This window comes from Homalodisca vitripennis, chromosome 5 (assembly GCF_021130785.1).
Source record: "Homalodisca vitripennis isolate AUS2020 chromosome 5, UT_GWSS_2.1, whole genome shotgun sequence".
Lineage (NCBI taxonomy): Eukaryota > Metazoa > Arthropoda > Insecta > Hemiptera > Cicadellidae > Homalodisca > Homalodisca vitripennis.
The window spans coordinates 107,018,480-107,037,041 of record NC_060211.1 but is presented as its reverse complement, the minus strand read 5'-3'; the positions used below and the strand labels follow the sequence as shown (position 1 = coordinate 107,037,041).

The 18,562-nt window shown below is 34.5% G+C and overlaps 1 protein-coding gene across 1 annotated transcript in view; it reads right to left on the bottom strand.

The window, feature by feature from the left end:
• Positions 1 to 18,562, bottom strand: part of LOC124362673 (delta and Notch-like epidermal growth factor-related receptor) — a 50,826-nt gene that overhangs the window by 6,070 nt on the left and 26,194 nt on the right. Inside the window, exons 3-10 of the mRNA XM_046817371.1 lie at positions 7,710 to 8,091; positions 7,348 to 7,463; positions 5,793 to 5,946; positions 4,518 to 4,751; positions 2,201 to 2,343; positions 1,929 to 2,051; positions 1,719 to 1,821; positions 1,396 to 1,568 (exon numbers count right to left, since the gene is read on the bottom strand). Coding sequence (XP_046673327.1) covers positions 1,396 to 1,568; positions 1,719 to 1,821; positions 1,929 to 2,051; positions 2,201 to 2,343; positions 4,518 to 4,751; positions 5,793 to 5,946; positions 7,348 to 7,463; positions 7,710 to 8,091 — 1,428 coding nt within the window. The remainder of the gene's footprint in view (positions 1 to 1,395; positions 1,569 to 1,718; positions 1,822 to 1,928; positions 2,052 to 2,200; positions 2,344 to 4,517; positions 4,752 to 5,792; positions 5,947 to 7,347; positions 7,464 to 7,709; positions 8,092 to 18,562) is intronic.

Genomic DNA, 18,562 nt, shown 5'->3' with positions numbered 1-18,562 from the left:
CTGCTCAATTCTGCCAGAACTTTTAAGGTCGACTATTGAACCCGTCTCAAAGAACTTATTCATGAGTCTGTGAACTCTTGATTCATTCGGTGCTCACCTTACAGTACTGTATTTGAAATTTGTTTTTGATGATTGAAGGATTGTAGGATTTTTTTTGGACATTTGCCATCATTCAGTGATACAAAAAAAATCAGTAAAACTACATTTACTGATCTGCAATCTGATCTCTACTTCAGGCAAATAACTAATGTAATACACAATTACAAACTAGTTTAAAATAAACAAATCATACCAGAGCGTTGTGACATGCGTAACTCAAGAATCACAACTTTTTTTTATTAAGTGCATGTTTTATAGTTAGTGAAATTGACACAAAACATGGTGCTCACAGATCTCGAAATGTAGCACCACTGATTTTTTGTATCACGGAACGATGACAAATGTCCGGAAAAATCCTGTTTCCTTCACCTTACAGTAGCCGCATAACTTTCTCCTCTTTGATCAAACATTTTAACAATTACAATTCGTTGCGCACAAGTAATCTTCTCCATGGTTAGCTACAATAACGAGAGAAATACCAGCTGTGAGAAATAAGCCTTTTGAATCACTCTATAGTAATTTTGTTTGTATTTTACTGCCCTCATTTATTTAAGTATATGTGACAAAATTAAGAACCATATTGGTAATTACATTTTCACTAGGTTTCCTTGGTTTTCCTTTATTTCTTTAATTTGTAGGAAGTGTAGTTAGTGTGAACAACAAACCGGTTTTGGTTTTGGTTTGTTATAAATTCATATTTATTACTGTGACCACACTGATAATCCTATTAATATTAAAAATGCGAAAGTTTGTGAGGATGTAATATTGCATGGATCAGACTGTTTAATATAAAATCTGGCCCATGCAATACCGTCTTATACACTGTTAAATAAGCAAAGTGAAAACTCTCCAAATTAAATTTAACTTTAAATAGACTCAAATTATTTGTATTTTCTAATATTCAGAGTGGGAGTGCTTCATAAAACAAGATAAAAACCGTCATTAATGCTAGTCACTCTTTGAAAATCTAAATTGTGAATAATTCAAAAATGTTTTTTCTCCCATATCATACATGGTGACTGTAATTTTCTGTTCCTGTTCATACAGGATGGACTGGAATGCTATGTGTGTCTATTGATCAGTAAATTATACAATCTAGTGTTCATACAACATGTGTTCATAAACATGTTTCAATTCTTAACTTAGCCCCAAAGTATGTAAAATTAAATTGTGCTTTTTTACTAAAGTCTGTTATGAAAAGTATAGGTATTATGCATTATTTTATTGGTGCTACATTAATGAATAACCTCTCAAATAATTAAAAGTAAAGTAAATAAAAATAAATAACAAACTTACCGTTAAGACTACTATTAGTAGAGCACATGCCAATGTGCCAGCTGCTACATAAATGTTGTGCAAGTGATCAAGGTGGATTGAGATGGGCATTTGCAAATCCATCGGATGAACGTTGTTCCCATTCACATCTATGTTGCCAGCAGCACTCGGTATAACCTCAATGATCACCTCTTCTGTAACGCCAGTAACAATATTACAGATTCTTAAAGATAAAAATATGCTGTGTAATAAGTAATTGTAATACTGCAATGTTTTGAAATTAACATTAAAACAGTTAAGGTGTTATCAATTTAATAATGTTGTGATTAGTAAAAATGTCATACCATTGCAAATTTTCCCCGTAAATCCTGGTCGACAAGCACAGTAAAATGAGTCAACACTGCTCCAACAGGTTCCTCCATTGTGGCAAGGATTGGCACTGCATGCCTACACATTTAGACATTTATTTCAACACAGAAACGAGGACTAGTTTTTGAATCAAAGAACTTTTCTATCATTAAAATAACTGACAACCTTAAAATTTTGAAACTTACAGCTCGACGAGGCAGAAGGCAGTCTGGTCCAGTAAACCCTTTTGGGCATTCACAGTTATATGTGTTCCCTTTATCAACACAGACGTGGTGGTGTGCACAAGGGTTAGGGTCACACAAGTCAACCTAAGTACAGATAAAAGTGATAAAGAGTTTACAAAAGCAGTACTTCAGTGCCTGAAAAGTATTTATAAGAACTCATAAATGAAGAAGGGCGCATAAGATATAATACAAGAGTAAAACGTGTTGTAGAAGAGACAGTCAAGTAAACATACCTTGTCCTCACAACGCTTCCCTGTGAAGCCTCTACCGCAGGAACAGCTGTAGCTGCCAATGTGATCTGTACAGGTGCCTCCATGGAGACAAGGAGAGGATTCACACTCATTGTACTCGTATTGGCACTGTTCTCCGGCAAAACCTGTAGTAGTTAAAATTAATTGATAGAGAATACGATTTGACTATGAAACCTCTACCGCAGGAGCAACCGTAGCTGCCAATGTGATCTGTACAGGTGCCTCCATGAAGACAAGGAGAGGGCTTACACTCATTGTACTCATATTGGCATTGTTCTCTGGTAAACATATAGCAGTTAAAATTCATTGACAGAGAATAAGTTAACTGTTTAGGATAAGGTAGAACTTCAAAAGATGCTACGCGTAGCAATATTCAAATATAAGAACAGTTAACTCTGTAATATCCTGTAACCCTTTTCCATATTTTATTACTATGTTACAGTTGTTTCCTCTAATATTAATGGTAAGTGTAACTCTGTGGCACTGAACATTATAGGAGTTGATTTTATCTTGAGAAAGTGAGTACTAGTAAAAAGAGTGTCAGCAATTAAACTACTGTTTAGCAGGTTTCTGAAATATGTGTTGTACATGGGTGTACCCAGGAAAGGACACAGAGCAGCTGCCGTCTTGTAGAAGCCAAAAAAATGTAATGAGTATAGAGTGATGAAACAGAACAAAATTAGGCATGGTGATAGTGACTCACTGATTGTTATCACCCAGAAATGGTGTACAGAATTAGAAGTGTCTAATGCAGGTATTCTCAACCCTTTTCAACCTATAACCCCCTTTTGTGTCTGAGATTTTGACAACCCCTGACCGTAATTTCAATTGGTGGGGGAGCTAAGCACTCTACACCACTAAATAAATAAGGCTCATATCCTGTAAAATGCAGTGGTTTTATTTTATGGTAATCTCTCAATAAATATTTCATAAGAACTAATTTATTTCTCCCCTAATAAAAGTACAACAGTAAAACCGATAATACGTAACGTAAAAACAAAATCATAATATAATATTTTTGTTCACGCTATAAAGCCCGATCTAATCTGAGTTTCTTATTCTTCATGTGTTTATTTTGCTGTTTTGAGTTAGTTCAATGTTGCAATGGATAATATTTTTTAAAGAAATGCTTCTGTGAGTAACAAGGCAAATCAAACTAAACAAGAAAGGCAGATCAAACAAAAATTCAGAAAATTCAAGTCGTTTTTTAATTTTTCTTCTTGTCGCTTGGAAATAAGCTGCAGTCTGTCACGCGTGAAGTTACTGTCCCCTGAACAATGAAACATCAAAAGTGTAACGTTTTCTGGAAACCAAACATCATGAATTCTGATAAGACTTTTGAACAAAAACATGCTCCTTTTTCTTCCACAGCCCCAAACGTGGCCTTTTCGCAACCTCCAGGATGAGAACCCCTGGTCTAGGGCAACCTGGTGACTGGTAGAGGAAAATGTTACAATCTTAATGACTATGGCTTGCTCCACTCCAATTTTTGTTACTGGTTACATTTATGGTGTCGTATCATGTGCTTTACATGGTAGACCTCTTTCTTGATGGTTCTATTGACAGCTAATATGTGTATTAGAGGCAGGAACTGGAAGCCCTCAATCCTCTCCATGTAGGCAGGTATTGGTGGATGGAAGGGCTTAATCACAGAGAGTGCCAAAAATTGAAAAACACAAAACATGATAATTTTGAAGAAAGGTAATACATTTCTACAAACTAACAGATATTTTATTTGCTAAGCTAAAAATGGTAGTAAGTAAGAAATAATACCTTTAATGTTTTCACATGTAAAAACTAAATTTTAATTTATATCAAACAATACATAAAATATCCTATTCACACAATGTTTAGATTTTACTTGAGGAAAAAATTAATTAAACTATAAAAAAAATGTTGTTAACCTATTGTAATACATAAAAATATCAAATATCCATAACAATTATATTATGTTATCCATAAATTTGATTTGTATGTGAGTGGGTTCAAGTTTATTCTATGTCTATATAAGATTTAGTTATAATTAACGTACCTCAAACGTATTCAAATATTTGTAATTTAATTAGCTATAGTATATAGACAATTTAATTTAAAATGTACATCTTGTAAACTGTAAGTTACTTAAACGAAATATTTATAAATAGAATATAGTTAACTTTGGCTCAGGCAAGAGAGTGCCACCACCCACAATTTGGGTACAAATTTTATCTTGAGTTTGTTTGAGTATCGAGAGATTTATGTTCATACTCAGTCCGAAAATTGCTTCATCACGAATCAAACCAATAGGGATGAATGTTACCTGGCTGACAGAAACAGCGGTAGCCATCATGCTGGTCGACACAGATACCGTGCTGGCAGGGCGAGGAGGCACACTGATCCAGATTGTGTTGGCAGTGTGGCCCACTGTACCCCGGCTTGCACTCACACTTGAACTGTTGAGCTGTCAGATTGCTGGCCCTACACACTCCGCGGTTCTGACATGGGCTCGATTCACAAGGGTCTGATGTGTCTTCACACACTTTCCCTGTAAAACCTATACGCACACATATTTTCTAATATTTATTTCGTTTTTTCAACAGTTACTCATTATCACCCTAATTAAGTATCCTACTTTTTGCCTCCCAAATAAAAGTTCTTAGAGATACTAATAGTTATGAAATATTCTAAATATATTAATTTTCAAAACATTCCTTAGGGGAGGAGTCTAACTAGATCTGATACAGTATAAAAGCTCGAAACTAAAGAAGCTAGCTTGCTATAACCTGATAACCTTCATAACTGCAATAATTATTAATTTGATGACAACATCATTTAAAGAATTTGTAAAAGATTATTTCCAAATTACTATTATATAATTTATTAATTAAGAATAATGCACCGCTTAAGCTAATTATTTTACATTATTTAATTATTTAAAGCAAAACATACTTTACAACACAATATGAGTATTATAAAAATACATGTTTACATTCATAAACCATACTGAGATATATAAAGTTAAGTTGTTAAACTATATTGTCTTTATATTCCTGTGGAAACTTATATTTGTTATGTTAGCTGCTTGGTCAAATGGAGTAGTTTTCATATCCAACTCGGAAAATGTAAAGTTTGGAACAACAATCCAGACAAAAATAAAATTATAAAGCCCTGACATAAAGTCAACCAATATCAGTACCGCTAGTATTGAAATAATTTCTCTAATTAAGACCCGGATGTAGTGAAGGGACCTGAGTTTTAGTTTTTCTAGAAAAGTGCATTATTTTTTTATATTTAAACCTTGAATTAAAAGATTTTGAGATTTTTTTAATAATCAATCCAAATTTTTTTTAACTAAAAAGTGTGTGGATACATATTTATCATTCATATCTTTAAAATTATCTATAGTTAAATGATCGAAATTATTATGTAAAAGTTTAAGAAGTTTATCATTCTATTGGGGCTAAAACCAAGATGGCCACATACACAACCTGTTCAATTCTGCCTCCTAGTGAAAACAGTGTCTAGTATTGGACTAAATGGTGTAGTCAGCTTGTGTAAAATATGGGAGTGAATGTGTTAATAATTATTTATGTACCATATGGACATAGACACTGGAATGTGGTGCCATCGTGACCTTGAGAGATGTCTACACAAATTCCATGATTCTGGCAGGGGCTAGGATAGCAGGCGTCTTGTTCCTCACAATGGGGACCAATGAACCCAGGGCAGCACTGACACTCGTAACCATCCTGCAAATACATGTCGTTGCTTCAGTACCATAGTCAGGGTTTTCAAAAGGGGGATGGGATTTATCTGGATTATATATATATACATTAAATTGTATAAATGGCAATTGCCTTATTTAATTTCAATAAACATTGAATCGCAAAAAGTACTTGCTCCGCCGGGAGTCGAACCTGGATCTCTCACTTGCCGGGTGAATGTGCTACCATTACGCCACAGAGCGCTTACTTTTTCCGATTCAATTATTTTGTATTTGGCCGTATCTGTCACATGTGCGTTTAAATAAGCAACTAACATATGATCGGAAGACCAAATACCTGTCAAACGACTTTTATTTACATTAAATTGTATAAATGGCAATTGCCTTATTTAATTTCAATAAACATTGAATCGCAAAAAGTACTTGCTCCGCCGGGAGTCGAACCCGGATCTCTCACTTGCCGGGTGAATGTGCTACCATTACACCACAGAGCGCTTACTTTTTCCGATTCAATTATTTTGTATTTGGCCGTATCTGTCACATATGCGTTTAAATAAGCAATAAACATTGAAATTAAATAAGGCAATTGCCATTTATACAATTTAATGTAAATAAAAGTCGTTTGACAGGTATTTGGTCTTCCGATCATATGTTAGTTTGCTTATTTAAACGCATATGTGACAGATACGGCCAAATACAAAATAATTGAATCGGAAAAAGTAAGGGCTCTGTGGTGTAATGGTAGCTCATTCACCCGGCAAGTGAGAGATCCGGGTTCGACTCCCGGCGGAGCAAGTACTTTTTGCGATTCAATGTTTATTGAAATTAAATAAGGCAATTGCCATTTATACAATTTAATGTATATAAAAGTCGTTTGACAGGTATTTGGTCTTCCGATCATATGTTAGTTTGCTTATTTAAACGCATATGTGACAGATACGGCCAAATACAAAATAATTGAATCGGAAAAGTAAGCGCTCTGTGGTGTATATATATATATATATATATATATATATATATATATATATATATATATATGCACAAAGGTACATCATCTTTAAAACCCAATAAATAATTGTGAGTTGATACATAAATAAGCTACCATATTCAATTAAGTATCAGTTTGATTGCTTTGTTGCTAATTAATTTTTTACAATACAATTTTTTCTTGTACTTAAGTTTAGGATCCTCATATGAGATTATATGGGGGAGGTTGTGACTCCTATAACCCTCTCTTGGCTACATCACTGTCTTGTTCTTTTTATGAGTTTGTATTTTTTGACAACGGTTGTAAATTAAAATTACTTTCAAAATTTAATTGAATTATAAAAAATAACCATAAAATAATAACAATCAAAATTATTAATTAAGTTAGTAATTTGTAGTAATGTAATTTTCGTACAGTTAATTAAGTTACACAACTGACCATTGATGTATTGGAGTAACAGATGCCTTTGCCAGAGCAGTCCTGGTTGTCTCCACAATTGTCTGACTTCACTGATACTCGTAACTGCACACAGTCAGTCCATGCTTCGGAAGTTACTGCAACACATTTCATCATAACGTTTAAATTGGTAAAATTAATACAAATAACCCAATGAACTAGTTTTTTATTGATTACGTAGCAGGATTAAAAACATTTGAAATCAAGTGAGTTTTAAGATTTCTGAACCAAGTATAGTGAAGTTTTATCACCTAAATGGATACATGGTGTTCACAAATAGATTCACTATGGTTTGAAACAAATATTTTTAATCTAACAAATCATTACTTGAAAGGAAAACTAACCTATAAGAAAGTTGAGCCCATCACTGAGATCCTTGTCGTAGAGAGCTACAACTTTGAGTCCTTCCACACTGAGAGGGGTGATGTCCAACAAGACTCCCTCCGAGATGTCACAGGACATGTGTCCTGGTCGCGTAGCCTGATACACTGAGATTTCTGCCGGGTGGTAGCTCCCAATGTGGGACTCAGTGACATCCATGGAGGGAGTCACTGTATGATTTTGTCTGGCACTCACAGTTGTCGTGTAGTTTAGTGTAGTTGAAGGTTGAGGAGTGGTAGTGGTTGGGGGTGGCTTTGTGATCTGGGTGTCATTGATTCTCACAAGCAGGATGTCTCCACTCTGCATGTGGATTGATCCTTCCCACTTCAGCTTCCCTCCTTGATCCTGCAGAGTTCCAATTTTGTTAAAACATATTAAACAACAAGGTTCCTCATTAAAGTATTCTTTTTCATCATCACTCTTAACGTTTTATATGGAGGATTATTTTCTGAGTTTTGAGATGGCCATTTTTAAAACAATAAAAAGGTAATTTTAATTTTTTTTTTATTATTTCATACAAGTTACAAATGCAGTGTTTACTTAGGTTATTAAGATCATTAGGTTTAACTAACATAATACAGATTGTGTATACTGTGTAACATTAAATATAATAGTTAAAATATTGTATATTATTATACTTTCTCCAAGATAAGATCACATTCAGTCAAATCAATCAATAACGTAAAAAATCAATCCCAAATTGTAACTTCATAACGTTATGTTTTTAAGTATTCAAGTATCGATAATTTTTACTTAATAACAAAATAAAAGTAATAAGAATCTAAACAATAAGTATTCAAATTTTCTTAATGTCCGAACCTTCCAGTAACTGGGAGCTCTCGGTGACTATGAGGTTCCTAAAGCCAGATAGCCCCTGACCCAGAGATTGTAGTCTTCCATTGATCTGGTCGATTCAAAGTTCAGATTATTAGATTCCTAAAAACTAATTAGTTTTAAGATTTAAGCTGGAAGTTCTTCTCATACACAGGGCCGCATTTACAAATTCGGCGCCCCTAGGCCTACAGACCAATGAGCGCGCCCCCCCCCCCCCCAGAGGACTCTGATTAACACTGACGTAGAAATCCAGTAAATTTCTTAATTACGTAATTTTGATGAAAGATAATTACAATAGTATATATATATGTATATATATATATATATACAGGGTGTTCTGAAAAAAGGTGCCCATAAGTCAGGGCGTGATTCCTCACATCAAAATAAGAAAAAAAAGGTCTAATTAACATAGGTCCGAAAATGCTTAGTTACCAAGTTATACAGGGTGAAGGATTTTCGTCTGAATTCAGTTCCCCTGCTGCAACGAAGCCCTACGGGTATTTGTTGGCTGTTAATTTAAGATGTACAATTTAGCGTACTTTATGTAAAATGAACTGAAAAAATTGAATAAAACCGTTTCCAGACTGTAGCTACAGTAATTTTTAAGATATGTGACGAAATACGCGAAAATTGGTCCCGAAAAACAAGTTTACATTTAGGTTTGAAGCAGATTTACTATGTTAAATGTACAATAAACACAAAATATTTTTTCACGGTACTTGTAGAAAATTTAATTTCGAAGAGAAAGATGTAAAATAAGTCTATAATAGACAAACGCAAACTTTAAAAAATAATCCTTAATTACATACAAAACGCATGAAAAATAGACAAAATCTGTTAAGCTCTCTACAAATGTAATATTGAAATATAGATTAGGACGGCCACGTACAACGTGTACAGCTGAATTGGAGGAGGGCGTGTTGGACGAAATAGAGAATCATCCTGGAAGAAGTACTAGAGAACTAGCCTTGGATTTCGGTGTTATTAATTCAATTGTCTGGAAGATTTTACACGAGCAGCAGTTTGCATTCTTATCACTATCAAAGGGTCCAGGCTCTTTTGCCTCGAGATTACTTTCCTCGTGTTCAGCCTATGCCAATGGCTTATCCAAAGGTGCAGAAATCCACATTTTTTAAATTACATTATCTTTACTGATGAAGCAAAATTTTCAAGAATGGCTATTCTTAACACCCACAATACTCACATGTGGGGCAATTGAAAATCCACGTGCTATTTCAGAGAACCGTCACCAATATCAGTTTTCTATAAACGTTATGGGCTGCTATTCTGGGTGATAAAATTTTTATTAGTTTTTTACCTGATACCGCTCAATGGTGAGAAAATTATTTACATTTCTTTCTTGACGACTAATCTGAATGAGTTACTCGAAGATGTGCCACTATACACACGCAACAACATGTGGTTCATGGCAGGATGGAGCTCCAGCTCATTACACATTACAAGTAAGAGAATTTTTTAAATGAAGCATATCTAAACAGATGGATTGGTCGAGGAGCCCCAGTAGCATGGCCTGCAAGGTCACCTGACCTCAATCCTCTAGACTTTTTCTTATGGGGACATTTAAAGACGCTTGTCTACGACTCGCCTGTGGATACCATAGAAGAGTTGCGAATAAGGATTGTTAACGGAATTCAAAGGATACGTGAGACACTGGGATCTTCGAAAGAGTTCGGCAGTCTATGAGAAGACGGCTGGATGCTTGTATTTTGAATGAGGGGAAACATTAATGAACATCTACTGTGGACGTGGTTAGTTTTTTAGGACAAGTGTAACTTTTTTGTTGAATGATAATTCAGATAACTTTTTTTATGTATGATAATGTATGATTGTTAAAAATATTTAATTGATAAAAAATAATAGTAACTCATTAATTTGTTTTAATAAAACAGCTGTTTTAATTTCAATATTACATTTGTAGAGAGCTTAACAGATTTTGTCTATTTTTAATGCGTTTTGTATGTAATTATAAGGATTTTTTTTTAAAGTTTGCGTTTGTCTATTATAGACTTATTTTACATCTTTCTCTTCGAAATTAAATTTTCTACAAGTACCGTGAAAAAATATTTTTGTGTTTATTGTACATTTAACATAGTAAATCTGCTTCAAACCTAAATGTAACTTGTTTTTCGGGACCAATTTTCGCGTATTTCGTCACATATCTTAAAAATTACTGTAGCTACAGGTCTGGAAAACGGTTTTTATTCCAATTTTTCAGTTCATTTTACATAAAGTAACGCTAAATTGTACATCTTAATTAACAGCCAACAAAATACCCGTAGGGGCTTCGTTGCAGCAGGGGAACTGAAATTCAGACGAAATCTTTCACCCTGTATAACTTGGTAACTAAGCATTTTCGGACCTATGTTAATTAGACCTTTTTTTCTTATTTTGATGTGAGGAATCACGCCCTGACTTATGGGCACCTTTTTTCAGAACACCCTGTATATATATATATATATATATATATATATATATATATATATATATATATATATATATATATATATATATAGGAGTGTTTTGAATAAATAAAAGCAATGAACCAATGAATGAGTCAACGTCGCACCCCGGACCTAGTTGACTTTGCCCACCCGCCCCGCCGAGCGCCAACACACCCGCCGCCGCAACTTTTTTCTTTTGTGTACTTTAAAATTTATGCGCCCCCTAAAATTTTTGCGCCCTAGGCTTGGGCTAGTGGGCCTATAGGGAAATGCGGCACTGCTCATACATGTGACTGCAGATACTGTTTGCTTCAAGAGACTTGCTGAATCAAGAGACACATTCGCTTTTTGTCAGTTACAGAGATCAGAAGCTGTCTGTAAATTAAAGTCTTATTAAAAATAACCAAATAAAAAAATAACCATATACCTGATAATGTCAGCTAGTAGAGGCTTCAACACGTCAGATGGTTTAGTGCTCGGAAGTTCCTATGACCATTAAGCCAAAAGTTGGTTACAAAAAACTATGAAACAATCCATGGTGAAAAGGGCAATAAATAATCAAGAACATCGTGTTTGGACTGTTTTTAGATGTAGAAAAATCTACAGCCTAATGAAGAAGATAAAATCATAAAAATTTATTTCGTAATCCATGGTAACTGGGACCAAAATGTGTAGGTGGTTGGAACATTATCCCCCCCCCCCCTACTTGCAATGCAAAGCAGCTATTACTTACTATGCAAAGTAGCCATTTACTAGCTCTCTCTAAACGTGGAGTAAAGTAAAACACCGTTTTGCTGAGCGTTTAGAATATCTCTAACGACGTTGAGGTTATGGCAGAAATCAGTCTTACAGATATGTTAGAATATTTATGCTTTTTTCTCAGAATGGCAAAACGGCACTTTCCTTCTTTGATATAAGAATTAATATCAACCTCATCATTTTTATGGTTTTAGGTCTAATACACAAAACCAGAATTGTGCGTGTTGTAGCAAATCTCCTTGGATCATAACGACCAATTGTGTATGTACGCCGTGTGATAATCTATTGTAGTAAAATACAAGCTGGTGTTGAGAGTTCATACAAGTACAATTACAGAAGCGGTTTGAACTGCAATCCTGCGTTGTACTAATTTAACGTACGTTCATGACTGAAATTACATTTGTGACGCAAAGACCAAAAACACTAGAAATTGGGAATGAAGGATAGCTAAGATAAAGCTTCACTCAATAGAGAACCATTATCTGAAAGGTACGCTAGAAGAGATAGCCTAAGAGGACCAATCGAGATGAAATGAAGCGTATTACTGTCAAAGTACTTGCTAATGGTGTTTTCGAAAGGGATCGATGGATACAAACACACAATGTCGAGAGTTGCGAGGCGAGCCGTCATTAAAGGTTATCTTGAAAGCTCTCGGCTCGAGTGTGCTCGACTTGGCGAAGAGACCATCTGCATCAAGTGGCCAACTTCTTCAGTTTTTGCCCTGAACCTGCGCACCGTGCATCAATATTGCTCGTTAATTAACTACCAATTATCAAGTCAATGCCATCCCAATAATCACCAGTCGGTAAATGAGATCTTGCTACAATGTCGATATAATAATCAATACTATTACTGAATCTCACCTTTTAAATTTCCATAACATGGAATCTTCAAATAATGTCTAATATAGCCTATGTATCTAGTATGGATCTAGTAGTCTCTCAAAAGTTTCTCAAAAACTTTCTTAAATCTGTACCAGAAACGATTGGACCCACTGACCAACTGAAGGACATTAAACACACACACACACACACACACACACACACACACACACACACACACACACACACACACACACACACACACACACACACACACACACACACACACACACACACACACACACACACACACACACACACACACACAACTGCACGGTATGACCCTCAAGTATAATATTCAGAAAATATTATGGAAATATCACTGATAAGCACTTATTTAATCTTATAAAAATTAAGAGCTCTAAAAAACAATAAACATTAAATAAATATAACACTTTAATATCCGCTCAAATAAAATATTGTCGAAATCAAATGAACAAATATAAATGGAAAAAAAACTTTTAATGAGATAACGTCAGGAGAGTAATATAGGTTACATCGATACCCGATTCAACCTGATTGAGAAAACAAAGGACTCAAACAACATGGCCGCCATATCAAAACGCTGGATTGGCGCCGCCTTGCTCTCTGCACAATACGTTATCAAACAGATTATTGCTCTATGCTACGATTACGGTTCACAGGAATTGAGTTCAATGTGTGATGATGTGGATCAAGCAGATGCCCCGTTCATTCAAATTTTAATAATCGTTAAATGCCGACATATTTGTAACCGAACTATTCAGTGACCTGAACTTAACGCGTGCATCTGAAATTAATCCGTGTTGTTTTTAATAAAATACTCGGGCCCTTTCGTAGATATACAGTAGTCTGAAAAAATGTATTCAGTTTTAATAATATTGTTACATTCCTTATTCATTCGAATATATACAGTTCTTTGTTTGAAGTTTGTTTTTGACGATGGAAGGATTGCGAAAGAAACAGGATTCTCCGGACATTTGCCATTGTCAAGTGATACAAACAAAATCAGTAACACTAAGTTTCGAGATCTGCAATCTGATCTCTTCTCCAGGTAAATAACTAACCTAACACATGTTTACAAACTAGGTTAAAATAAACAAATCATATCAGAGCATACAACATACTGTTAACGAAATTGTGTGCTTTTTTTATAGCCTACGTTTGTATTATTTACCTTTCATTAATATTTGATGCTTTAATCTAATGTCAATTTATAAAATATGTATTGTTATACAGGGTGATTCATGAAGTTCTCCCCCCACTTCTACAGCACATTGTACTAGTAAAAATAATGAAAAAATGTTATATAAACATAGGTCCGAAAACGCTTCGTTAGCGAGTTACAGCTAGCGAAAGATTTCGCCTGAATTCCTGGGTAAAGAGTAAAATAAAGCCATACTGAACTTTTGGAAAGGTTAATTAAGTAAAAAATATTGTGGATTCTTATGTATTTTTACCTGATAAAGCTAATAAAATAGGTTTCAGAACTGTACCTGTAGTAGTTTTTGAGGGATTCAGGGTTAAATGCAAAATATTAGGGCACTAAACAATGTTTTTTTAAGTTTGATGTACAATAACTTTGTTAAATTGGTAATAAATACATAAAATCAACAAACATTAATTGTAGAGAATTTAATTCTGAAAATATTGATATAATCAAAGTCTAAAATAAAACAGAAACAAGTACCAAAAAATAGATTTTATTCAGTATAATACATTACTAGCTGTAAAGAAATACCGTACGGTATTTAGTTAAAATACAAAACAAATAAAATAGTAAAAAAACAAAATGTTTGTTCCTTAATGATGAGATAAATTGAGAAAACAAGATTAACTGTTAAATAAATTTGTTTGTAAATAAAAATATCATGTTTTATTACGTTGTATTTTTTTAAATAAAAATTTACATCAAATGTTCGAAAATAAATGAAGCAAACATTTTCCCATTATTGTTTACTAATCATCGAAATGCAGTTTTTTGTTTTATTAATTTCTAAGTTGGTAACGCACGAATAACAGCTGATCAACAATGGTATTCTGTAATGTTACGTTAGAACTGTGTATTAGTGGTGTTTTGCAAGCTACAGCAGGAGATCGGGTTCTGTGAATCGTGTTATTAAATGCAATTTTTCTGTGAGTTATAATTCGATTGTTTATTCAGCGAAAAAATGCCTTACTTATTTACATCAGAGGAATACGCTGATATGGTTTTTATTATGGGTTACTGTAATGGTAATGCTAGAGCTGCTGTAGAAGAATATGAACTACGTTACCCTAATAGGAGGATTCCAGATACCAAAACAATTTCAGGAACTTTTCGTACTCTTCGGGAAACAGGATCACTACCAAGTACTAGAACCAATTATGAACGAGCTGTCCAACTTGATGATGATATTGTTATTAATGCCGTTCATCGCAGTCCAGGTGTAAGTACACGACGTATTTCTAGGCGGATAGGAGTTTCGCAGTCAACGGTGTGGAGGTCACTTAATCGAAACAAATTTTATCCGTTTCATAAACAAAAGGTTCAACATCTACAGCTAGGGGATGGTCCGCTTCGCTTGGAGTTTTGCAACTTTTTGAATATTAATAATCAACTCTACAAGCGTATTTTGTTTACGGATGAGGCACAATTCACTCGGGATGGTGTCAATAACTTGCACAATGAACACTCATGGGCAGAAGAAAATCCACATGAGGTAGTGGAACAAAACTTTCAACACCGATTTAGCGTCAATGTCTGGTGTGGCCTTTTGCACAATCGACTGATTGGACCTTTCATATTACCTGGACGCCTAAATGCTGAGTTCTATTTGCATTTCCTTCAGGAAGAGTTGCCGCAGCTGTTAGAGAATGTTCCTTTACATCTCAGACAAAATTTGTACTTCCAGCATGACGGAGCACCTCCCCACTTTTCACGTGCCGTTTCTGCTTACTTAAATCATCAATTTCCTGGACACTGGATTGGTCGTGGAGGGCCTCACCCTTGGCCACCAAGATCACCAAATCTATCTCCATTGGATTATTGCATCTGGGGATGGATGAAAGACATTGTATACAAGACAAAAGTGAATTCTCGTGATGAATTAATTGCCCGTATTATGGATTCGGCTGTGCAGATACAGGGAAGTCCTGAAAAATTAAGAAACGCAACAAAAGCAATACACAAACGTGCTGCAAAATGTATTGATAATGATGGCCTCATTTTCGAACATCTATTATAAAAAGGTGCGTACGGTTGGCCCAACCTGATTAATTTTGCTTAAAACTAGTAATGTATTATACTGAATAAAATCGATTTTTTGGTACTTATTTCTGTTTTATTTTAGACTTTGATTATATCAATTTTCTCAGAATTAAATTCTCTACAATTAATTTTCGTTGATTTTATGTATTTATTACCAATTTAACAAAGTTATTGTACATCAAACTTAAAAAAAACATTGTTTCGTGCCCCAATTTTTTGCATTTAACCCTGAATTCCTCAAAAACTACTACAGGTACAGTTCTGAAACCTATTTTATTAGCTTTATCAGGTAAAAATACATAAGAATCCACGATATTTCTTACTTAATTAACCTTTCCAAAAGTTCAGTATGGATTTATTTTACTCTTTACCCAGGAATTCAGGCGAAATCTTTCGCTAGCTGTAACTCGCTAACGAAGCGTTTTCGGACCTATGTTTATATAACATTTTTTCATTATTTTTACTAGTAAAATGTGCTGTAGAAGTGGGGGGAGAACTTCATGAATCACCCTGTATATTTAGTGAACAAAGTCACACTTTAAAATTTTACGAAACTGTAACAGTTATACATGTATTTGGATTCAAGAAGAAGTAGTTAGTTCGATATCCCCCAATATGGTATAGTTTACTATATGTCTCATTGGCTTATCTTCTTAGCAACTTGATTATATGGCAAAAGTACCGATTTCAGAATAGATTGTCATCTAATTGTAGGATACACAGTTGTCTATGGACATCTCACCGATTGCGAATGTCCGAGTTGCGTAAATGCTTAATTACTAAGTTCCACTGTGGTTCCTTTGTGTGTTGCATGTTTGAAACTAGAAGCCTATACTCTGGACAGTATTTTTTGATTATTTTCTATACATTTTTATTATAAACGATACTTAAATTAATTGCTCGACATATCCACACTGTCGCAGCAAAGAAGTACATATTTCGGATAAAAACATGTATGGAGCTTTAGCGCCTTATGACCCGCATTAAGTTCTAATAAATATTGGAAGGGATTTAGTCCTCCGTATTTACCGTTAAGATTACTGTGGTCACGCCAGTTAAAAAAAATCATCAAATCACTGAGAGGTAAATTTTTATTTTAATCTTAGATACTTTAATACAAGAAAAATATTTAACTTGTAGTTCGCCAGTCTGTTATTTAGGTGGAAACATGATACTTCAGTTTTATTAGGATTTGGATTTAGCTTCCAGGCTCTAAAATAATCTGCGAGGACTGAAAGATCATCAGTGAGTGCCTGTTCTGTTTTCTTTATGTCATTATGTTGGTAGGCTAAGGCAATATCGTCCGCATAAATAAACTTTCTGGATAACGTTGTTGGGATGTCGGCAGAGTACACGTTGAACAACAAAGGAGCAAGTACTGAGCCCTGTGGAAGGCCGTTTTTAAGTTGCCTGAAAGAACTTTCCTCACGGCCAGATTGTTTTCTGGTGGTCTGGCTGGTCTGAGTGGTTTAGAGGATGGGTCTCTAAACTGGCTCAGTAATTTGGATTTAGCTTTGTGACGGGAGATTTTAATATTATTTTTAATTTATGACTCAAGAACTTTGTTCTTACGTACTTTTTAATAATTGTAATTTTTAATTTATTTATTTATGGATAGCTGCCTTTGTCCCCCATACGATATATATATACAAGAAAAATTATGGAGCTAAAGGTAATTCCCTGAATTATTCCATAGTCAGTGTTAGTAGGATCAACTTTTTGTAATTGCTCGTCCTGTTGGCTGCGATTGTTTGCTTTGTAAAATGGTTTATTACGTTTGTGTGATTACTGTGATCTTTTAATGAACAAAATTGTATTCTTATTGACACAGTTTAAACTCGTTTATTCAAATAGTTTCTCCCTGTTAAACTGTCCAGTCAACACAAAAATGAAGTTGTTGGTTCAAAAAATAATTCTTGACGCGGTACTGAGTTAAAATCTCTCTACTCAGAATTAATTATAATTCTCTATAATTATATGCTCTAATATCAACATGAACTGAAGTCTGTGCTGAGTAGTTATTACATTACTTAAAGTTTGTTTTAAGGAATAGCTAGTGTTCTCTTTCTCAAAATAGGGGAGGGGTTAGGGACAAATTTGACTTCGGACACAAAACAAAGGTAGAATATTGCTTTGAAGAAGAAAAAGACTCCAGTGTAGACACTCTTTATTTCATGTTTGGTTCTCTAAGCAAATAGCCCATTCTTGTTTCAAATGCCAACAACATAAACGCAAACACTTAGGTGAACGTTTAAAAATGAGGGTTAAGGAATGTTGAAGTGGGCACTGGTACTAACAATAATAATCCAATTAAATAACCGAGTACATGAATAGGCGTATGGACTACAGTCCGCGTAGCTCTTGCGACCATCTTGTTCCTACGGTTGCTTCGGAGATCCCTGCTGAAGACCGTATTAGAACCAACCTAGTCACGTTACGGTAGCGGAGGAGGTGGGCGCTGAGAACAAGATGAAGGTTTATAATAAGTGTTAGTTAATAATAATGACTCAGACAGAAACGAATCTACAGCGGATAAAAAAGTTAACATATAAACATTTTACTCCAACGAAGTGTTATGGAAATACATACTATAATTTCCACGGTTTGAACTGGAAATGCAAGTGAATAATCTGAAACATAATATTAATTCA